The 24261-nt window shown below is 35.7% G+C and overlaps 4 protein-coding genes across 4 annotated transcripts; 1 reads left to right on the plus strand and 3 right to left on the minus strand.

Annotated features, from left to right (window-relative positions):
• Nucleotides 1-283: 283 nt before the first annotated feature.
• LOC110418121 (uncharacterized) lies at nucleotides 284-5544 on the minus strand. The gene is made up of 15 exons (XM_021430749.1): nucleotides 5172-5544; nucleotides 4150-4269; nucleotides 3506-3565; nucleotides 3297-3398; nucleotides 3098-3181; nucleotides 2899-3017; nucleotides 2691-2792; nucleotides 2380-2496; nucleotides 1898-1963; nucleotides 1671-1737; nucleotides 1152-1205; nucleotides 988-1077; nucleotides 853-912; nucleotides 698-736; nucleotides 284-565 (listed from the first exon to the last, which is right to left on the minus strand). The coding sequence occupies exons 1-15, from the start codon at nucleotides 5196-5198 to the stop codon at nucleotides 446-448; spliced, it is 1227 nt and encodes a 408-aa protein (XP_021286424.1). The 5' UTR covers nucleotides 5199-5544; the 3' UTR covers nucleotides 284-445.
• Nucleotides 5545-6643: 1099 nt separating this feature from the next.
• Nucleotides 6644-13736, minus strand: LOC110418757 (uncharacterized protein At5g08430-like). Its single transcript, XM_089783820.1, has 11 exons — nucleotides 13470-13736; nucleotides 13197-13354; nucleotides 12620-12699; nucleotides 11873-12060; nucleotides 10695-11574; nucleotides 10037-10146; nucleotides 9575-9634; nucleotides 8976-9026; nucleotides 8632-8703; nucleotides 8056-8308; nucleotides 6644-7414 (listed from the first exon to the last, which is right to left on the minus strand). Exons 2-11 carry the CDS (start codon nucleotides 13292-13294, stop codon nucleotides 6891-6893), a joined length of 2316 nt encoding a protein of 771 aa, XP_089639946.1. The 5' UTR covers nucleotides 13295-13354; nucleotides 13470-13736; the 3' UTR covers nucleotides 6644-6890.
• A 1455-nt stretch (nucleotides 13737-15191) lies between these two features.
• Nucleotides 15192-17418, minus strand: LOC110418222 (Exostosin family protein). The gene has a single exon (XM_021430886.2). It carries the CDS (start codon nucleotides 17124-17126, stop codon nucleotides 15648-15650), a length of 1479 nt encoding a protein of 492 aa, XP_021286561.1. The 5' UTR covers nucleotides 17127-17418; the 3' UTR covers nucleotides 15192-15647.
• Nucleotides 17419-21960: 4542 nt separating this feature from the next.
• LOC110418118 (disease resistance protein At4g27190-like) lies at nucleotides 21961-24072 on the plus strand. Its single transcript, XM_021430744.2, has one exon. The coding sequence runs from the start codon at nucleotides 22087-22089 to the stop codon at nucleotides 24070-24072; it is 1986 nt and encodes a 661-aa protein (XP_021286419.2). The 5' UTR covers nucleotides 21961-22086.
• Nucleotides 24073-24261: the final 189 nt, after the last annotated feature.

Raw genomic sequence — 24261 nt, forward strand, 5'->3', positions numbered from 1 at the left:
TTTGAAGTAAAATCTTTATTTTTTTTTCTATTAGAGTATTACATTTTTTTTTTGAAAGAACTATGCAACATTGAAGACAACCCAAAACTGTATATATATAGGATTATAACCCAATTCATCTACAATAAAAAAATCTCCTTTAGTTTCCATTGCTAGGGCCTTTTAACTGACACAAGCTGTTATTCCCTTGAAACTAAATGAATTAAATGATTATTGAAGGTGAAGCAAAGAAACAAAAGAAGCTTATGCAATATAAAAAGGCCAAGAACTTTGCAGAATACAATTGTAAAACAGTACAACATTTCTAATCAACAAAACATATTTACATTGTCATTCAATGAATAATGAATAACAATCTCTTACATCCAAATTTCCTCACAAATTTACAATCCTTTACCTTGTGAAAAAAACATATACTTGAGAAAATCATTTGTACTCCAAATAATTAGTGAGTGCTTTTGTTAACTGATTGTTGGTAAGGATCAACCCAACATTTGTCCTGCTTGACAGCATTTTCCCATCTTTTACGGAACATTTGCATTTCAATGAAAGATTGTCTTCTCACCTGCAAGCATTTTATAATTTGTATGTATGTATTATAATGGTTGCATATGTATGTATATGCATCTATACTGAACTATGAGAGAAAATGGAATATGTTAAACAACTCATAAAGTAATGTCTAAGTGGCCCTCACTTCAGGTCTATTGTCAACTTTATGAGATTCAGATGGTGCCTGCAATTTCAAAGAAGGTGAACAGTGCTATTAATTAAGAAGCATTTGTGTTAGGCAAATTCATGTTCAGGAAATATAGCATTTGTGTTAGGCAAATTCATGTTCAGAAAAAATACCAATGTTTCTGAGTTAGAGGAGGGCTCCCCCTGAGTAATGTTAACTTGTGTAGAATTTAACTGCATCATAAAAAAATGATAGACAGTCAATAACTAACAATGAATTCCATTTACATGGATTTGATATAGACTTGCCTCATTTTCAGCCAAAACACCAAGTGTAGGAAGACCCAAATGAACTATGTACTCAGCATCAACCACACCAACATTTTTCATACGATCACCCTGAAAGTGAGTCCAAATATCACTGAAATGCCCATAAGAATCAGAAAAGGATGCTATATGGTTTGACAAGTTACTTGTGCACAATAACCAAGCTGCATATCAAGGCCCCAAGCGTGGATCAAGTCATTCTGTAGGGCAAAGGAATATTAAGAAATGGTTACTATTAAGGTAGATGCAATGAATACAAGCAAAAGCCAAATTGAGATCTTAAAAGACACCCAAAACAAGCAGCTTCCATATGAATTTTAGGCTAAACTTTCCTGAAGTATACATGGGATTTCTTTTAATGACCCTTTTTTTTTATAAAGATCAAACAAATTGTGCAATTTCGGTACACAAGTAGTATACATGAAGTAATGATATTTGAATACTTTCAGCTGATAGAAACAAATTAGATAGAGAAGAAAACAAAGTAACTGAATCTTATTTGAAAAATGCCTTGCCATCATGTTACACAGTTTACCACGAAGTTCAAAATGTTGTTGGGGCACTCAGTTCAATAACAATAGCCAAAAACAATATGAATTCAAGTTGTCAAATATTCAGCCGTTTTCCAGCCAATATGGCTGAGTGCGTACGAAAATATTTCTTACCTGGATCATATACCATGCACAGCGCCATGCAGCTCTTGAGAATACAGGGGCCATCATTTCCACCCAACTGCAAAACAGATTTCATTAACTGTCTCTGTCTGGTCATAGCTGATGTCTCCTTTTTCAAATAATTGAAAAGCAAATACTCAAAAATAAACTAGGATATCACAAGAGAAAAGTATTAAATTTTAAATATAACATCCAAGAGCTGTGTAGTACTAGTTTACCCTATACATGGAGGAGCAGTGCTGCGGCCATCACACCTTCCACTGCCTTTAAACTTGTACATCCTTCTGTTCAAACAAGATGGATTTATAGCGTCATAACTAGCAAGATTAAAAGGACATCATTAAGACATACAGGAATATACGTCCTCTGATCTTCATGTACAGTATAATGAGATCATAAGACAGATTTGTCAGTTAAAAGGAACGTTTTAGCTCTCAATTGTGACAGCTTGGCTACAACAACGCATAATCTACTCTGCAACCACTGAGACATGTCCATCTACTACTGTGCTACTGAAGAACCAAACATCTTTTGTTTTGCAAAATGGGATGTTCTACACTATAGGAATTTCAGTTTAGACTGAAAATATTTTGAACCCTCATTAACATGTAAAACCTAATTCTCCAGTAGACAAGGTCCAGGTCAGACCAAACAAGGGACTTGTTCTTGAAAGGATCTTCCAATGGTTTACACAACTGACCTGTGCACTCTTGAATTCCTTTTACGAGCTGTGATTTGATGATGCACCTCTGACTTAACTGGATCAAGTGCTGGTTGTGATATCTCCAGTTCCTCGTCTTCAACTATAGACAAATATCTACAAAAAGTTTGGAATATTTTAAACTCAAAATCTAAATTACAGTTCTAGTAAGTGTGTGTGCAGACAATGTTACAGACCGAGCTAAACAGAGTTTGACATTTAAGTATGTATGTATGCCGATGTGCATAGGAGTCTGACATGAAGGACTATGAAAATTTCAGACTTTTTTTGCATAAATGTAGAATACTTACTGTTTTGGATCAAAGTTATCTACTCCAAGGTCCTCATCCCAGAGGAATATGTACTTGTATTCAGCAACTATGTCCGGATGCAAGAAACGTTTGGCAAACCACCTATAACAACATATCTTACCAGTTGATTAGCATGGATACAACATATGTATCAAGTGCATGCTGCTGTGAACAAGAAAGATAAACATTTGGGACTATACAAAAATACCATTTGGTTTGATTCACTGCAGAAACATGTATGGCACGATCACTCCATTCCAAATCTCTCCACTCATCCACAACACCATCATAGTGGAAAAGCATCACAACAAAATCACTTGAAGGGAACTGCAAATTAGTGATCAGTATTAAGCCTAAACATAATAATATAATTTTGAAATAAAAAGGCATTTGAGAAGTTGATGTACCTTTTTAACAATTTGATTTACAATTTCCTTTTGCTTAATACCTACAGCAATGGCTAACAAGTTTGATGACAGCTCTAGATTGCCCTGAAATTGCAGTATAAACATATAAGACAATCAAATAAGATCAATCAAGTAGCACATGAAAGTGACTGTGTATCTTAGTCTAGAAAGTTTTCAACGTAAAGTATTAAAACAGTACATTCTTCAGAGTGTCACTCCATAAAGGTCGCATTTCCAAGTTTGATGTTTTGACCACAATTCCTTGAGGTAATGCCTCACTTCCCGGAGGTCTGCATCGAATCTGTATGGGAAAAAAATGATTTATAGAAAATCATATATCACAATACATTCCAAAAGACTTGACATTTTATTCTAAAACAAAACATTCTTTGCCTAAAGAAAACCAACCTTGCATATATTGGATTTTGAATTCTGTAGCATATTAATCACCTCCCATCTCGATAACCTCTGTATACATGATTTACAGAGAGATAATCTCAGCAAACAATCTTTCAGACATGGTGTTTCAAGAGAAGACAACCATGAAAAGTTGAAGTCACATTGAACCATGAAGTTTGAAAACAAAATAAAGGTTTGGCAAAACCAAAGCATGGAACTTAGATTGAGTTCAACAAACAGTTGCATGATTAAATTTAATTAAAGCTGTTTTAAACTTCATCTGACATAGTGAAGACCTTTGCATGTGGACATACTATTTTTTCCCAACCGTGGAAAGTTTCTATAGATTTCCTTTATTTCTTCTGCCAACCAATCTGATATTGCACTTTCATGCATCAACAAGTGGAATAGAGCTCGAATTTTATAACACTGTCGTGGGCAGTTGACAGTGTTAGAAGAATTCCGTGTTAGTTTTAACTACTTTTTCACATGCCTTAAGCAATGCTGAGTATAACACAGTTCCAAATTCCAAGATAAGGAACATTTTCACAAATCAAAATCCATGAAAGAAATGACTCAACACCATACCATTCTGCCTCACGAAAAGGCAAAAGTAAATTTCAACAAAGAATTACAAAAGCAGAAATACGTACATCTTTGTATTCCTTAGCAATAAATGCACCACTAATGAAGTAGGCAGCACAAATCAAAGAAGCTACAACAAAAAGACGGCAGAGGCATGACCTAGTCTTTGGATCCAACACTACAGAAGCCTGCAAGGAACATTCAAGCAAGAAGAATTATAATTATATTCCATATCATGACAAGATTAGAATCTCGAATAGAACAGCAAGGACAAAATAACTAAGAAATCCCTGATCAGTCACCATATACCGAATGAGGAAATAATAAAAGGAGTAAGGGAGACCAACTGAAAATCAGGCAAGTCACAGGTCAAATCATTCAAATAGCTTTGTAAAAAACAACGCAATCCAAATAAAAAATGACAAACTCGTGCAAATATCTCCATTCAAATTAAAATTGCAGTCAGTTTTAGTCATTATAATTAGAAAAAAAAACATAATAAAATATTCGAAATTCAATATCCTCTGTTCTCTGCAATCATCTCTCCAACCAAACTGTGGATTACAAAAGTTCACCGAAGATTCTGTACCAGATTAAATCAAACTCAAAAGCAGAAGAATCACCACATACTTTTGTCACAGCTAAAACACCAGGAAGGAAAATCAACTAAGAAAGTTAGAACTCAAATTTGAATCATGAAACAAACCAAATAGGCTTCTCACATTTATAAAACAACAGTAACAGTAGGACTCAACATGCTACAGATTCTATCACAGCTCTTTCTTTTCTCAGCAACCAAGCAGGAGCTAAAAAAAGCAAGCATGATGGTAACAATCAAGACCAGCAAACTAATCCACCCTACTTATTAAGTTCTAATCACTCAAATTATAATCACAAGTAAAGCAAAAACAATCACCATTCCTCATGCTCCACCAAAACCAAAAGACCCTTTCAAGTTCATTGGACACTGAAACAACAAAAAAACCAAACAAGAAAAAAAATTGAACCAGACACTCACGAAAATGAAAGAAAAGAAAAGCAACTTCCAACCCACAAATTATTGAAGCAGAGAGTTCTAAACAACACTTACACAATTGAAAGCCTTCATCTCTTGCATGGAAAAAACCCAAAACCCAAAACGCAGATAGAGATAGAGAGATACAGAGATGCCCAAACCAAAAAAAGTTTTCTTTTTGCTATGATTTACAACATGAGAAAGTCTACAGCTAAAAGCAAAGAATGAAAAAGAGAGAATATGTATTAAAGTAGCCAACTTGTGCAATGTAAAGAAACGATGTCGTAATTTGAAAGCAAAAGCAGAAATTCCTCAGAATCAAAGAAACAAAGAGCAAAATCAAACCACTGCCATTAAAACAAAAATGGGTAAAAAATATTGAGAAAGAGAGATAGAATACAGTGAAGCATTTTAAATATTATTTATTTATTTATTTAATGTTGGTTGGCTGTCGTGTTCTTTGATGAAGTTCAGGTTTTAGTAAGTTGCAAAGATATACAAACGCACGCGCCGGATTCGACGGAAAGATTGTAAGAACGTGCGAGTAGTGGAAAGAAAGTGGTCTGTTCGAGTGTAGGAAACAGAGTATACTCTCTGTTATCTAGTCGCCACGTGTCATATAGAGTCCAATTTTTTGTTCCACCTTTTTCAGGTTGTCGTAGACTGAGAATGTGGCTTGCCAGTTGGACTCAACAAACGTGCCCTTGTCTAAAAATAGTAACTTTCTTATATTTAAAATTTTTTAAATTTGTTTATAATATAAATATTTAATATTTTTTAAAAAATAAATTTATAAGGAAGGGATATAATTTTATATTTAAGTTTAATAGAATTTGTTAATATTAAAATAATAGGCAACATGACATGGTGTCTCAACTAGGTATCCCTTAACTTATACTACTAAGTATAATATTAAAAAAAATGAAAATGAGAATGGAATCCCCACAATAGCAAGACATGGCGAAGGATACTTTGAATTTAGTTTAAGTCAACTGTTCTACCAATTGCAATTTTTTTTATTTTAATTTAAAAAATAAAATAATCTTTTCTTCTAACATGATCTTATCTGAGATTCTAGATGTCATCAATGGTTGGAAGTTTGTTTTTGATACTATATTATAATTATTATAAGGACTTGAAAAAAAGTTTCCTCTACATGTGTCATTTTTTCGGTTTTATTTTTTAATGTCTAAAAATGAATTTTTTGTTAAATTTTGAAAAAACCCAGAAAGGAAATAAACATTTAAAGACATAGAAAGTATAGTTTATGATTCATAGAAATCAGAATAATTTGAATAAAATTATATGTCTATTTATGTAAAGTTTTCTTTTGCTCATCATTTTTATGTAGGTAAACATGAAGATCAGTTTGAATAAGAGTTGATCATTTATTATATTTTGACTATTTTAGGAAGAGTATCTTTCATTCCCCACTCTAATCTCCATGATCTTTCCATTACACCAAGAAATGAATGAATAAATTTTTAAAAAAATTTGAAGAAATTAGGATGGAAGCTGCTGAAAATGCAAAGAGAAGGATCCCAATTCCCATGCCAGTGTACAAATTCAGACCCAAACTTTAGTCATAGGATTTCTTTTTCCACCAAAAGGGGTCTGTCTGTATTTCAGAATACTGCTTCATTTACAAAAACTTGGTAATTTAATTAAAACAAACTATAAGCATTCAAAAATGTTTGAAGTTCATAGCAGAAGTTATTGTTCTATGCTCCTGTCGCCGGCATTGCTCTTTTGTGCCTTCAGCATGTCTTCCGGACAGCAAACGGTATTCCTTGACTAGCTGTTGAAAATCCGTGGGATAGCATCTGTCAGAAGAACTGCCTCTTCTGGTCTCTGACCACTCTTCAAAACCTTAAATTGTAACTGGCAACAGCTAGACTCGCTCCATTGTTTAAGCACTGTCATAGAGTAAGGGCCCTTGATGTTACCAGTTGGACTGATACAATACCAATTCTGATCCTCGAATGGTTGCTGGCTCACTGTAAACTTGGCATCTTTTTCATCATCGCTCAACACAATCACTTCAACTTGCTTTTCCACTTCACCAATGTTTGCTGGCTGATTTACCTTTTCCCCAGCGGTATCACTATGTTGCTTTTCCTGATAAACAGTATTGGTTTGGCCATCAGAGAATTGTTGTGGCAGTACCTGAGGAACAGATGTCCCGGGACAGCTCTGTTTTACTTCTTGAAAATGTTGGTTCCTCTCTGTTTTATCACCTTCAACTCTAGTAGCAATAAATTTAGAGTGATGAAAATGATCATCAGAAATAAATGCCTTCGTGGGTTGCTGCTTTTCTTCTGGAATAGGTACACCAAAAGCTTTTCATTAGTGGCTCCAACAGCTTTGTCAAAAAAAAAAAATCATATAAACTTGCACATGGAAAAATTTTATCAGATATCTTTTTGTGATTAAATGACACAATTTTTTCAGTCCATAGCAGTAAACTTCTAAGGTTCTGCTCAATGATGGCAACTTTCCATGCGGGGATGAAGTTTATTCAAGATTGTTTGATCTCTAATTTCATCAAAAGGAATTAACTTAGGATTTGCTTGGTATATTTTTCCTGAAACTCAGGGCACCAGCTGCCCTGAATGGTATCATTCATGTGAAGGACAAGAATTTGGGTCTTCCCCTGCTATTGCATGCAAAGTAGGAACATTTAATTTCCTTGATACTCAAAAAGTTAAATCTACATTTGACCATTGATTTTGGATGCAATTGTGGAATCAGTTAATTAAATAACTACAGATGACAACGTAGGGATAACACGACAACAAAACAGCACAAGAACAAGTTAGATGAGAATTACTCATTAATGCTCTATTCTGATTGAAATTAGATTTCACCTTTACTGTTCGAAATCTATTTCATCATTGGACAGAAATAGAACTGTAGAAATTATGACAGAAACAAAGTGCAAATCATAAGCACATCATACCTGCAGCATCCATTCCATCATTCCGGCAACAAGAAACTCCATTGTTCTCCAAGATACTTGTTTGAATTCTAGAAACCGATCTGAGGGTTGACTCTGACAAGGTTTTATGTTCTTCTTTGTCTTCTCTGGGAGAGTTCTCAGAGGCAGGTTCAAGCTCTGCAACATCAGCAACCACTTCTGGAAACTCATGTATTAAGCGTGATTGTTCTGCAGGCATCTGAAGCAGTAGCATTCTATCCGTGTACTCAGAGAGTGTAAAAAAATAACAAGGTTAAGGGTTACTTTATCTTCTTCTTGAGATATGTATAGTACCTGATAAATAAACAAACCAAAACTGGCAGGGGCGTATCGTGTGTGAGAGTGAGCTTTAAGATATCTAGAGAAAGTAAAAATGAAGCTAGTATTATGTTCATATTTGGCATTGCAAAAGCATATTAGAAAATGTCCGAACAAATGGATGACTTGGGAACGATACATCATCGTTGTTGAGTATCCTACCCATTGAAATACTGATTAATTATTGATAACTTTCAGTATATCTTACTATATAAACTCGTGAAACATTCTCAAAGGATATTCTCTCCTCCATCCTTTCTCATTTGCCCGATTGATCTGGTTTTGCAATAGAACCAGCTCCCTTATAATCCACTTGTACATTTTTTCAGGACAATGCAGCAAAGTTAGAAGTAAAAAGTTAATTATAACATCCAAGACGAGAAGAGCAAACAGAAAGAATGCTTAGAAGTCCCACTGAACATAGTTTACAATACTCAATAATCAACCATCAATTCTCAACATATCTAAAATCCATCTAGAAGGTATTGCCTCGTGCATCCCCGCAGGTATTGCCTCGTGCATCCCCGCACTTATAATATAATTCAAAACTCATAATTCTTAGATATTGAATTCAGAATACCTACATGTTTGGTTATATCCTCATGTAGGCTTCTGGCTTTCTGCTGAAGCTCCACCTGTCAAACAAGGCATTCAGGTTAATATATTTTTATGTTTAATTTCACTCACTAATTGTCATTTTCTCATAGAAGGTATGCAGCTCTTTTTTGTTTCTGTCTTTTCATTCCCCTTCTCCTTTCAAGGGATAGTGCATAATTATGTTCAAGCATGGAAAGTAGTAAAAATATGAAAATACTCTCACATATCTTGAAGGAAACATGTTAATGGAAATATGATACAAATATAATGGTAATAGATTGATAAATTTCCTTGGCAGATGTTTAACTTGGTCCATAATAAGATGCCACAACCCCATTTGGTGTTCATTCTGTGAAAGCAAAATTTCTTGCAGAAACAAAAACTGTAAACACTAATCGTTTATAGCTAAGTAACAATGCTATCATTATTCACCATAAATGTCATCAGTGTTTGAAGGAAGCTTCTAGCCCACACAGTATATAAAGAAATGCGAAGAAAATATATCTATATTATAGCTGATTTTCAAGAAGTGATCCTGTAAACCAGCTCCAAGTCCCTAAAAATAATGTAAAAATTAAGAACTTACAACAGTTGGCCTTTCAAGCCGGTGACTTCTCATTCGCTGATATAAATCCTCACATTCTTCCTGCAAACAGGACTAGACAGGTAAGTCCACTATCTGGCAATTTGTAAATGAAGATAATGATAAAAAATCTCCAAGAAAATCACATCATTCTCAGAAATGGATCATTAGAATTCATATCCAAGAAATTTCTATTTTAACCAATTGTGAACAACCAATCCTTACAGAAACCTGTCCTTGGTTTCCAAGAATTTTACCGCAGCAAGTCTCACACACCTGAAATTAAATTGATATAACTTGAAAATTCAAGATTTTATAGACGAGTTGTCAGGGATAAGAAACTTTTTATTCCAGTTGATTCCGACCTGCTAACTATTAAGATTCTGTAGTTCCTGTTTCAAAAGAAAAAGATGGAAGGACCAATAAAAAGAAAAGGAAAATTCAAAAAATTAACATTATAATTACCTCAGTGAAGTCATCATCTGATAGCTTGCAAACAGGAACATCATTCACCATGTTAGAAACTTGCAAGAGAATTATAGAATTCATACCTTCCTTTGAAGTTTCTTTTATGCCTGAGAAGAAGCGAAATAACACTATGAAGTGAAGGCTGATCAGTTAAGTTCGAAGAAAGTTTAGATATAAATATATAAAATAATAGCATTCCACGTTAAGAACATCAACTGTTGAAGCAGTAAGGGTAAACCATACCAGTAAAGATAAAAAAATAACAAGAAGCCAGATTTTTTTTTTCCAAAAATGATTACATAATTCCTAGGGTTGCTATTTCTCTTCAGTCTCCCTTTGAATTTTTTCCCATATGGCACCTGCTGTAGTGCAGAAATATTGTAAATGCCTCTTAAGGGGAAAATTATGCCCCAAGCATATCCGATAAGCGATAACTTGGATGAGAACTACTCCCAAAATACATTTCACTTTTCTTTCGTTTTACCAGGACATGGGTAAGAAATATTGACATCAAATTAGAGGAGCAACTACCACGAGTTGTATGCATTATAGATAGACAAGATTTCCTCAGTTTCTTTGTTAAAAGTACAAATTAATTAACAGGATATGATGCTATCACTTGCTTAAAGAGATTAACAGTTGTTTAAACAATTACCTTTAACTTGGACTAGCATGTGAGAATTTTTCTGCAAGTAGTCATTTGGGTCTGACTTTACCCTCACAAAACTCCCCATCATTTTACCATAAAATGTATCAAGTTGTTTTGATAACTCCTGTACCAAACTCCTTTTCAGATAGACAAGCTTTATATTTGCAGAAACTATGGCTGCCAAATAGCCTTGCCGTGGATTCAGAGCTATTTCCTTTTCCTCAAACTTTTGATCAGGGCTAGACTTTCGCTGCCGTTTACAAGGAACTAATATATTATCATCATCTTCTTTTGAACTAAATCCTACTGAATCCTCTGATCGCTCCCAGTTCTCCGCAAAGTGAACTGCCAGGAGCTTATAAATACCATTTTTGTTGACTGATTTCCTTCCCAAAAGAGACTGCAATCTTTCATCACAAATAACTTTCTTCTTTTTTTCTGGGTCAAACAGCTTGTGTTCTCTGCAGTATTCTGTAACTATGGTAGCCACATCATGCTGAGACAATTCTTGCATCACACTTTTACCAGCAGATGTGAGGAATTCAGTAAGTTGTTTTGATGCCCATCCGAGGAATTCCTTTTTCTTTGACTTTCCCTTTCTGTTAGTCAGAGAAAGCTTTGCTCCCTTTCTTTTCCTACGTTGCACTTGGTTATCACTCAAATCATCATCCTCAGAAACAGTAAGCTGATCATCATCTTCAAAGTCACTGGCATCTTCTTCTCCATAATTGTTGTTTGCTTGAAAATCATAATTTTTGCCATCCTTCAACAATTGATATGAAGAATGCACTTGCTCTGAAGTTAACCCTTCCTTTTCTTTCACCAACTTCCAATAGCCTTTGAAAAAGAATTCATATGTTTCTCTATCATTGAAATCTACCTTCACCTACAAATCAACTTGGTCAGTCAAAGAACCAGGAGTAAGAAGCCTCAAGTTCATTTTGCCCAGACAAGAAATGAAATCCTAAAAAAACATAGTGTAGCACTTTATCAACTGAATTTCAGAGTTAACATGTATCAATGATCTTTGGCTGAAAAGAACATGGTAGTGACTTATTGAGAAAGTCATTTTACACCGCTATTCTTCCTTCAAAACTGAATAAGTAATATATCCCAAAAGAAATGGAATCTCACAAGGAGTTCTAAATAAATTTTCACAGAACTTAATATGAAAAAACCCATACCCCATTGGAGTTGGCATCCTTCTTGTCTTCTATAAGCAGAACAAGCTCTAAACATGTATTGCAGAAACCCCTTTTGCCTTTGACTAGCGCAAATTCAGCATCACAAAGACAGCGCCCGCATACAGCAGATGGACAAGAAAAGCAATGAAATTTGGCAGGTTTACTGCAAATGAAGCAAAAGTGCCAACCTGAAAGATAGATACACCATGTTAGCCAAAACAATATGTTCTACTAATGATGCATCACGGAGTAAGAGAGAAAAAAAACTCTGATAATTTTTAATTAGTCCAGCCTGTTACTCTGTTTTAAACCTCCAATCATCCTAAGAAAGGATTGAAAATATGTAAAAATGTTAGTGTGCTTAGCGAACACTATAACATGTTTTCTCCAATATTTAGTTGTCAAATGCAATAGCGTCAGGTTAAAATTTAGTTGAAGCAAGAAATTACATGAGACATAATTTAGCAGTGATGAATGGCAAATTAACTTCTCTAATCATTCAAGACTGCAAGATTTAATTATCTTATCAAGGTAACTCCCATAACATGTTTAAGTTAATACAGGTGAATAGGGCAAGGGTTTCTATGAACCATTCAATGTTGTTTCTTTCACACCATTTTGAATTGGGACGGAACATCAAGACTCCATTTGATTGCAACTATTGGAACTTGTTTTTTGCTTTCACAACTAAAGCAGAAAAACATAAACAGCTAAACAATAAAGTATGCTTGGCTACCAAACACTTACCACAAAACCAGCGTTCTTCAGTCTGCAACAGAGAATCGTCCCTTCCCACACACTGAGGATGAAAACTTTTGAGACACTTCCTGCAAGAATCAAGTTGCAATAATGAAGTTTTCGAAAAGAAAGGCCGCCACCGGACATTATACTAAATTTTTGAGCAAGCCAAAAGTTTGATTTTAAACAGATTAAGATTGCTCTAATCACAATAATTTGATAATAACAACCATCATTATCGATAACACCGTTACACCCCAAGTATACAAATATCTTTTATTCAGGAGTTGGAGGAAGGGGAAGATTCCAACTTTGCTCTTTTGAAGAGAGGGACTATACATGGATTGAGACAAATGCTCTGGGTGTAGAACAGTAGAAGTTATAATTTTTTTTATTAAAAAAAAAAAAAAGATCTACCCTTGGGCCACTGTGCAGAGGCAAAAATGGTACTACCATCTCCAACTCAGCCATGTTACCGTGTATCCTTTATACATAAATAAATGAATGAAACGTCGATTAAGAGTTCACCCTGTCCTGCTTGTACAAGTACTAATAATAAGTTGGGTTAAGGGTTTGGAGTACTCACCTATAGTCACAGACCCTGAGCAACCCACCATCTTTGCAAAAGAAGCAGTAATCTTCTGCTATGTCTTCCTTCCTTCTCCTACTGTTCTTCCTCCCCATTGTCTTCCTTCAAACTCCCAAAGCTACTATCTTTGGAACCCCAATTGTGTCTCCAAAACCCTATTGAAAAATCATTAAAAAAAAAGAAAGAAACATAGTAAATCTCAACTCTTAAAACCAACAATATCAATGCACTTCGTCTCCCCTGGTGATCGACCCAGAGATGGGAACATACCTTTGAACTTCTAAACGTCAAGACTTTAATTTTGTAGCTCTGACAAAAATATTTTTTTTTCTTATTAGGAAAGCAAAGCGTCCAGAGGGAATCAGAATGTTTTGAGACGTTTCATTGCCTGGAAAAAGAAGAGTGTGAAGCAAGCGTGGAGCATTCTGCTTGGTGTTAGAATGGAATGCGCCGGAAGCAGCAGCAAGGAGGAAACCATTACACCTGAAAACATTTGCCTCGAAAACAGAGACAAAAAACCACCATGGTGGCAACTGGCAGGGGAAAATCAAAAGTACAGCTCTGATTTAGTGACGAGGTGTTTAATATTTTATAAAAAAATAATGGTAAATTGTGGTAATTACTAATTAGATATTTGTTTTTTGTTTTAATTTTCATAAAAATTAAGATTTTATTAGAGTTTACGTTAAATTTTGAAATTTTTAATAATACAAATATTTAACATTTTGTAATATAAAAAAAATAAGAGTATGAAGTATTTTAAAAAAAGAAAATTATTTTGAAATATCTAAAAAAAGAGATGAAAAAATGAAATTTTTTTTAAAATATTATATCTATTTTTTTTTAGAAAAAGGTCACCCATGAATTATGCATGTTTCTTGGTAAGTCATGAGTAATGCATTTTTTGGAAATTTATACTGTAGACTATATATGGTGATTAGCCAAAAAAAATATTACTATGTAGGGTAATGAGTGATGACTAAGATATATTTTAGCCAATTGAGGAGTGATAATGTTAGTGTTTTTCAACAATAAATACAAACACAATTAAAATATGAATTTTCTAGGGATAACAATAAATGGTAATTAGAATACTAAAATTTATAATCATAATTAAGGATATTTAATTAATGTATTATCCTAATTAAAGTTGCTCCAAATATTTATTCTAGGAGTATATTTTATTTTATCATAACGACGTTTCACCTTAATACATTGGAATATAAGTATTCATCCTTGTCTCACTTCTTCTTCTTATAGTGAAATAAATTAATTTCGTAATTCTCTTAGAAATAAGAGAGAAAAACAAAGTACTTTCTCCAGAAAAAATATATAAAACTAGAAATACTAACAATTGAATAATTAAAATTTAATGAAACCAAAGTTACTAGTAACAATAATCTCACAAAAGACGAACCATGTACGCTAATTAACGTTTTAATTTCTTTTTTTTGGGGTTAAATCAAAGATATTTATTAAGTAATTTAAACATTAGGAAACTAATCAATAATTAAGCGATCAAATACAGTTGAGTGTTGATTTGCACAAAATTTGAGTAAATATTTCAAATTTGTTTCGGATTTTAATTTATATTCAAATGGGTAGATAAATTATTTAGGTGAGAGTTTTGATTTTTATTTTTTACTTTTGAATTGAGGAGATTTAGTTGTGATTGCTGAGATTTAATCCTAGCAGATTTGTCAATTAATCCTAGGGAGAGGGGACATCATACAATGCGGGGACTTGAAGTTTAAATTTCTAGTTTTAGCTTAGGAAGGGGTAGTATTAGTGTAGTTTTGTTTTTGAATACTTTAAATATTTGAAAACTGAAAGCTATGGCATAATAAAAATTTACATATCAAGTAAAAGAATTTTACTTTTTTTTGAATCTACTTTAATTTTGTTAACTCTCGTAGATATTAAAAAAAGTTAGATCATCATTAATCATGAATCTATTAATTCTTTATTGATTAATTTAAGACATATCTCCTTTTTTATATTAAAATTCGTGACATTTTTACAAAAAATGCAATAAGTACATATTAATCGAAATAATATCACTCTTTCGAATTATCACCGAAAATAAAAACATTTTGATCTGTCGACGCCAAATATATTTCACCAAAACATACAAGAATGTCTTCCTTGGATGTCAAAATCTAAAGATGAAGGCGAGGGTCCCCGATCCCCATTGGACTTTTCTTCGTCCCCACTGCATAAGTCAAGCTTCAAAGCATTGTGTGCAATTCATAGCCGATATCGTTCATGCATGCAAAGGCTATCTGGGATCAAAGATCAGAACGTGGGTATGCATGTTCACTCGTGTAAGCCACGTACAAACTGAAATTAATTCACAACTACCTCTATACACACTTTCTTTTTTTGAATTTATTGGCTCCATCCTTACTCTAAAGCTAACTACCTAGACTCAGCAATGGCGTCATCGTCTTATATTTTGGTCCTAACATGGTGTGCCAGGGCATCAAGCGCAACGTCGACAGCATCTTCGAACCCGAGATCGGTACTGCTCGCATTAGGGTGCGCGTAAGTGAGCCTTGGAATCATATCAATCACCGTAGCTCGCATTCTCTCCACCTCTTCTTCCGATATCTTCGACAGCTCCGCTTCTATCCTTTTGCTTCCGTTGCCTTGTTCATCGATATAAACCGAATATTCCGACGTCTTCTCAGGCAAAAACCAAGCGTACTGCGTGTATGCCGTGTGCCGGGAAAAGAACACCGGTATACAACCGGAAAGAATTGAGTCGAACGTTGACCTCCTCGTGAAGGAATCGCCGGGGGCTTGTAGGCAAAACTGGGATTCTCTCATCACTCTTAAGATTTCGGCTGGGTTGTAGCACTTGGGGTTTCCATGGTTACATTGCAGCAGCTTGCAGCGGGTGGACTCCGCACATTGCTTTATCATTTCGTCCCTGATGGCTGCTTTGTCCACCCCCTTTCGTGGGGCCCCGATGAAGGAGAACAAGTAGGGCCGATTTGATCGCCGTAACATACGCTGCCATGTCAACATTTGGTCTGACGTGGACGGGTGGAAGTAGGAAGGGTAAGGGATGCCGTGCTGGTTTGAGCCTTGCCAGGGATTCCTCTCCACGGTCAGCACCGACATGTTTTTCACAGGTGGCAGATTTAGAAGACAGTTCGCACCGAAATCGGGCCCACTGTCGGTTCTCATGAAATCCCATGAGGTTCTCCCCAGAGCAATGAAGTGGTCCTTACCGTAATGCTCTCGCCAGGAGGGTTGGTCTTCCAGGTAGTCAGCCAATCGAACGGCTAACGCGTCGCGAGTAGTGTGATTCTGCTCCTGGAATTTGCTGGACACGTGGAGACCACCGTAGAAAGGCACGTAGAAGAGAGTGGCCTTCGAAGGATCCCACGTGCGACAAGGGTGGTTCTCCACACGTGCGTGGAAAATCATCTCCGCTATGAACTGGTGGGTCGCGAACCAGGGATTAACGTCGCTCAAGCCGAGTTCCATGTTGTCCAGCGGCTGGCCTAGACCGCGGTTAGCCACGTGGGGACACATGTTGGTGTAGACATTCAAGTGGCTGCAATCCTGCAGGAGGCCGACGTTAAACTCCTCAGGCAAATTATACACATAGACTGACACCCTCCCGTTGCATTTGGGAGATGACAATGTTACCGTCGTTCTGGGATTTTGATGAACTCCATAAGAAGTGGTGGTGGTGACGGCGGAAACGGTGGTGGCGGCGTAATGGGTTTTTGTCGGTGGGAACCAAAACACTTGAAACAAAAACCATAAGGAGAGAAACACGAAAAGCAAGGCAGTGTATCTAAAGTGGGGATTGACCAAGAACTTGAAGTAAGGGTCTTTGTTTTTTTGGTATTTTTCTTTCTCTATCCATGGAACTGCAGCAGAAGGCTGCTTTTTGGACAGGAGCTTGGACATTCAGACAGAGACAAGGAGATGGAGGAGAGAATCAGATCAGTAGCAGCAAGCAGGTTTTGCTGGTGGGCACTTGGAGGACCAAGAGTGCAAGACCTCCACATATAGAAAAGAAATATTCTTCTGAATCAGTCCTACTTGTCTACTAAAATAAAGGAAAATTATTCCATAAACTATACCTACCACAAAAGAAAAAAAAATGAAGGCAGTAGGAAGATGGAAAAGAAAGGCAACACCTAAATTTGATGCGTTATGAGCTGGGGCAGGAACAATCTATAGGAAAGCGTTTAGTCATTTACTGTTTGGTAGGGAAGAAAATGGAAAAGAAAAAAACAGAAACTCAAAAGGTGGGGACGAGATTGAGTGCAGACAAATGGTGTAGCCAGCTTCCATGCACATGAGTGTCACGATCTTACGACGTTGACAACCTTGGAGAAAAAAGAATTGTAGGTTCAACCATGTGCTTGTCGTGAAATGTACACTTCGCCCTATAGCCAGCTTCCACGTTCACCAAGCTTGTTGTCATGCTCCATTGAAGAAACTTCCCCAACCAGCCAAATCAACTTGGTTTTTCCATTGGCCATGGAGCGTCGGCAGACATAGAGAGAAAGCAAGCAATACAGAAGGAAAAGTCAAGTCTATTAATTTAAAATTAAAGAAGAATAATAGAATATAAAGCTTCAAACGAAGAAGAGATTTCAAACGAAGAAGAAGATGATGACAAAAGACTGAGAATAGAAGAATCAATAACTCCATTGATTTTGCTGCATTCGACTAGGTAAATCCCAATTTATCTATTCTGATTCACATAGGCTCGTTCTTTTTTTTAATCATTTTTTAGATATATTTTTATTATAAATTTATCGTTCATAAATTTTTATTTTTTCATTTTAAAAAATATTGAATATCTATATTATAAAATATTTTAAAATTTTCATATAAAATACATTAAAGTTTTGGTCTTAATTTTCGTAAAAACTGTCGAATATGTCACACAGCTAAGACCCATTCTAAATTGTGACTAATTAAAAGTCAATATTATCATCATATTTTAATACCTATTTATTTATTTAATATATGTTGATGTTTCGTAGTCTAATAATTTGTTCAACAAAGAGAAAAAAATGGTTGTTAAATTTGGTAAATGATGCCACTGGGTGATTTAATTAGAATGCTAGACAAATGCTTGAGTTAGGAGTTAGTTCGAATGTCCTTGCAGCATAATAAAATATGCTTGAAAAAATGAGTTTTGTTAGTTAAATTATTGAATTGAATGTGATTAGTTTTCAATCAATCATGCTCTACCAAAGTTAAAAAAGAAATCATCAATAATGAACCAACATTAAGTGACATTCTAACAAGTTGTATATTATAATGATTTTATAAAAAGTTTTTTTTCCTATTTTAAATGTGACTAAATGGAAGAAAAAATGTTGGATACTTTTTAATTTAAATTAAATTAAACTTTCTAAATTTCAAAGAAATTTGGTAACAATTTAAAATAATACTCGCCAAATCATTATAGGTTCACACACATGTTTTGTTTTGATTCCTTTTTAATTATATATTTTTATTATTATTGAGTAGAATGTGACGAAAAAGAAAAATTTAAATTTTAAATCTTGATATTTTACTCAAAAGGTAATATTTATGGACCGTCAATTTTTTGTTTTGGTATAATGTTAAAAAAATTCTTAAATTATTTTAAAACTTCAAATAAGTATATATTCTCGTGTTCAATGAAGTCATTATATTTTTACTTTAAGTTAAACATACTCTTATAATCGATAATTTTTTATGATTAATAATTGATTAATTATCATATTTAAACGTCACTTGTCATTTTATATTATGTGACATTGATCGTGATGTGAAGGATGAACGTATCATGTATTTAAATTAACATGTCACGTCAATATTATGTCACATAAAATGACGAATGATGTTTTAATTAGTGACAATTAATCAACTATTAATAGTTAAGATTTTCTTTTGATTGAAAATATAAGGATTTGATTACAATTTCTTGCATTTGTTATCTAAAACTTGATGCTCCTTTTATTATTATTTTTTTATCATTAGCATGGCAATGGTGCTTTTCATGGAATTAATTTGACTTCTTAAAAATATTTTTACTTCAAAAGATTTAAAAAAACTTTGTTATCTCGATGTAAAAATAGTTTAAAAAAAAGGGTAAAAAAATGGATAATTTTAAAGGGGAGTCCCATTTAAAATAATTTTGGGTTAAAGAGCCCACAGGGCTAGCATCAGGCCCATTGAAAATAGTTCAACTTTGTACGAGCTCTCCAGGTCCACAGTGACCATTGTTAACTGCCCAGGCCAATATAAAAAAAGATAAAAAAAAATTACCTAAATCTTTTCGGTTCGTTTTCAGTCAACATGTTCTTCAATAAAAAACCTTCAAATTCTGCAGATATTATTATCCCTTGCGTCAAGTAACTTCACTTGAATACAATATTCTAATTCGTATTCAAGAAGTTACTGATACTTGTTAGATAAACCAAATGAAATTGACTGTCGTATCAGATTTTGTTTGATCGTTCTAGTGTTCTGCATTTGTCATGGACGACTGTTTCAGGACCCGTCCAGCACGGCGCTGAAATTTAGTTGATATTTTTTGTTTCAAAACATTTCATTATGACCAATTCTCCTTCTCTTCTCTCTTTTACTTTTCTCTTCCACTTTCTCCTGAGTTTTCAATCGTTTTTTTCTCAATTTTCTTTCAAGGTTCATTCCCCTGTTTTCTCAAATCTCTCCCATCTTCGGTTTCTCTTGTCATATTCTGTTGGTTCGATAATTTGTGAAAGATTTGAAGTAGAAGAGCAGTTTTTTGACGGGTTCTTTTCGGCATTATGGTTTGCTGGTGTGTTTTGGGAGGGACCCCGACTGAAACCTGATGAATGATAAAGCCTGGAAAAACAGGGGAGGAGAACCCGCACTTTCCTGGAACAGCAGTTCATCTCATTGACTAAATTATTTTTTGTTGGAGTTGCTGCCCCTGGTGAGCAGCAAAACAACAGATGCGGCTCTCTCTTTTTGAATTGGATTTTTGATATATTCATGCAGCTCTTCAGGAAGCTCCTACAGGACAGCGATTTAAGCGAGACGCTCTCGTTTCCAACTGAAAGTTTGAAGGCTTTTAACTTACCTGATGGAGCTGATCCTTCCATGGAGTTTGAAGCAGAGGATGCCATGGGGCACCCCTGGCAGTTCCAACTCACCATTCAACCGCACGGACCTGATCGCCTCCATCCCGAACCAACTCTCAGCTCAGGCTGGTTTCACTTCGTTTCCCAAAAGGGTCTCAGGGCAGGCGATGAGGTCGCTTTCTATAAGAACGAAGATGGGAGCAGAGGACCGCCATTCAAAATTGAAGTTCAGAAAATGAACACATTCTCGAATCCTGATATACAGCCCACTGCACAGTACGTATGTACATTTAAACACTTTACTCTGTTTTCTTTTTTCAAAAAAATAATATTTAAGGAATTGGGTTCAAATTTCTTTTCTTCCGACTCGAAAAAATATAAAAAATGATATCTATAGAAATTATCGTACTTGTATGATGCTCTCAAGCTATTGCAATGTGGAAAGAATTGATCGTTGGCATTTGCAGATTGAGAATGGGAAGGATCCAAATGGCAAACAGGGCGTAGCTTCTGATATTCAGTCAAGTGAACCAGACCCTGATGATCGAACTGCCACTTCTGCAGTTATCACCACATCCAGTGGCAAAGTGCAGAGTTCAGACAGCAAGCTTCCAAATTTGCAGTTCCGCCAGCGAGCACGTCGGAAGGTACACTGTGATTTTTGGTATCAAAACCGTAAAAAGTTTAAACAAAATAAGGAGGTGAGGAAGAAATGTAAGGTGTTGAGCAGGAAGAAGGATGCTTTGCTCCTACTTTTATCTTATCCCATGGTTATGATGGACAAAGATCAATCGGAGAAATGGATTGCCGAGTCACAAAAGATCATGAGAGATGTGAAATCAAATGAAGAAAATTTGTTTGGTGAAGAGGCAGAAGAATGGCAGAAGAGGCTGCGGGGACTTTCTGCACGTGTGCAGAAGCAGCTGGATGTTCCCTTCACGGATGGTATTGGGGGAGTTTTACCAGGAGACATAGTTGAGAAACTGTTTATGTCTGCAGAAGCTAATATAGGGCCCCAGTTGGAATTGGATAGAAACTGGACATTGGTTTCCGGGGAGACATCAGAGTCTACAGTCTTATCAACACACTGTGAAAGGGTAGTAACAGGAGAGAAAGATAAAACACAACTAATGGCTTCAACAAGTTATGCAGATCAAGTTGAAGAAGTTGAGTTAATCCCGCATGAAGCACTGCTTGTACCGGAAGAAGTATTTGATTTTGCAGTTGATTTCGCTGTTCGTCAGACTTTGGATTGTATAAAGAGGGGAGATATTAACCGTATTCGAGTAACTGGGAGAAACGAGCAGAGGGTGATAGAGGCCATAAAGCACCATCAAGATGTGGCTCCTGAATTTAGATATATCCTTGGTTTCACTTTACCGGAGCATCAAAGTAGTGCAGAGGTTTATGAAGTCATTGACCGGCAGTTGGATCTTAGGCTAAGCGGATGTTCTGGTTCTATTAACCTTGCACCTGAATTTAAACTGTCTGACAGCTTGCAGTCCTTAGGAATTTTTTTGCTTTTGGAGGATTCTTACAAAAAAATGAACTTTGATCATTTGAGTCTCCCTTTACAGATAAACCTTAATGATTTGGATAATCATTTGCATTCAGGTATCATGATCTTTAATTCTAAAATGGCAGCTGATCTGGAGATTAGAATGGAGGATCATCTATTGCCATGGGAGGTCTTCTGCAGGAACGCAGGTGAAGTTCTGCTTTCACCTACTATCCAACAGATAGCAGCACGTATAGTTAAAGAGTGCCAAGGAAATCTACAAGCCATCATTCTAATGGCCAGGTCCTTGAAGACAGTTACAGATGATGTCAGCCTGTGGGAACTTGCGGTTCAAAGATTGTCCAGGCAGTCTACATCTGCGGTAAAAGATATTGACTATGTCATGGTTAATGCATTAACATTCATTTGGGAACGCATGAACAATAAAACAAGACATTGCATCAAACTTTGTACATGGTATCCCAAGGGAGAGAAGATTGATAGAGCTTCACTAATATGCCATTGGATCCAGGATTGTCTGGTTGATACGTATGATGAAGGAAATGATATTCTCCAAAGCCTTGTTGATGCCTTCCTAGTGGATAATTTGCTGGGGTTAGATTGCGTCCAGCTGCGAAGAGAGATCTATGATGTCTTTGTGAGGGTTCTTTTACCTAGAACGAGTCCAGTATTTCTCATGCTAGGCAGTCTAAGATTGACCGAGCCACCAAAAGACGAGGAATGGGATGCCAAAGAGATACACTTGATGGATAATGAACTATCTGAGCTACCTGAGTCTCCCAAGTGCCCCTCTCTAATTGCATTGTACCTGCAGAAGAACTTGGATCTGATGGCTGTACCTTCCTCTTTCTTCAAGCACATGCCAAATCTTCAAATCCTGGACTTATCACATACCAGTCTCAAATCTCTGCCAGAATCACTGTCCAGTTTGGTTACACTGAGAGAACTCTTTTTGAAAGGCTGTGAACTCTTGATGGAACTGCCTCGCCATGTTGGAGAATTGAGGAATCTTGAGAAACTTGACCTTGACAAAACTGAGATTATAGATCTCCCAGCAGAGGTTGGAAATCTTTCCAAATTAAAATTTTTGAGGGTGTCATTTTACGGATTTATGAACTGTAGCAAAACAAAGTTGTGCCGGGACATTATTATTCACCCTGGAACAATATCAAAGCTCTCTGAGTTAACCGAATTAAACATTGATGTCAATCCAGATGATGAGCGTTGGAACGCAACTGTGCAAGCTGTTATTGAGGAAGCATGCAGCCTGAAAACTTTAAGACAACTCAATCTATACCTGCCAAACATCCAAATATTGCAAAAACGTAGAGCAGGTAGCGCATCTTTGGTGCATTATCCATTGCCTCGATTCAGATTTACTGTTGGTTATCATAAGCAACAGGTCATATCACGAGTTCCAGAAGAAGCTGAAGCTCACTTCAAAAATGGGGAAAAATGCTTGAAGTTTGTAAAAGGCAGGGATATCCCAGCTGAGATGAAAATGGCACTGAACCATAGCACAGCATTTTTCCTAGACGGGCATGTCACTGCCAAGAGCTTGTCTGATTTTGGGTTAGAAAATACCAGTCAGCTTAAGTGCTGCTTACTAGCAGACTGTAATGAGATCCAAACCATTATTGATCGTGAAGAGGTTCACGAAGAACATGATTCACTCGAAAAACTACAGTACTTGAATGTATACTACATGAAGAATTTACGGAGCATTTGGAGGAGGCCTGTTCGTAAGAATTGCCTAGCTAGCCTGAAGTTCCTTGCAGTTCATGCATGCCCCAAGTTGACTACAATGTTCCTGCCGAATTTGCTTGCTAATCTTGTTATGTTGGAAGAGCTTATAGTTGAAAAATGCCCACAACTAATGAGTCTAGTGAACCTAACAGACCATTCATCCTCCAACTCAGCAACTGATTGTTTTCTTCCAAGCTTGAAAAAGATTTATCTTCTTTATCTACCAGAACTGGTTAGTATTTCTAGCGGTTTGTGCATTGCATCAGAACTGGAAAGTGTAGGCATTTACAACTGCCCAAAGCTCGAGAGCCTTTCTACAGTGGAAATTTCAAGTGAAAACTTAAGAGTGATCAAAGGAGAAAGTAAGTGGTGGGAAGCATTGAAGTGGAAAGAATCAGAATGGGGAAATCGGGTAGATTATCTGAATGGTATCTTTTCCCCAATTATCAGGGAGAATGATATAAAGACACAATTGGCAGCAGAGGGACTGGTAGAACTTAGTTTTAACCAATAGACGATAAGAATGGTAGGTAGGCTTGGCAACTGCAGGTAATATCATTGTAACTCTCAGAATGCCCAACTGCAGGTACTTGAATGTTACAGAAAAGTAGTTGAATGAAATATTCAATTCCAATCTTTGTATATTTAGTAGCAAAAATACTTTCCTTTTAGGAATCAATTTCTGTAGTTTCATGTTTTATGG

Source organism: Theobroma umbraticum, unplaced genomic scaffold (genome assembly GCF_002168275.2).
Source record: "Theobroma umbraticum cultivar Fairchild unplaced genomic scaffold, ASM216827v3 scaffold_50.0, whole genome shotgun sequence".
NCBI classification, from domain to species: Eukaryota; Viridiplantae; Streptophyta; class Magnoliopsida; order Malvales; family Malvaceae; genus Theobroma; species Theobroma umbraticum.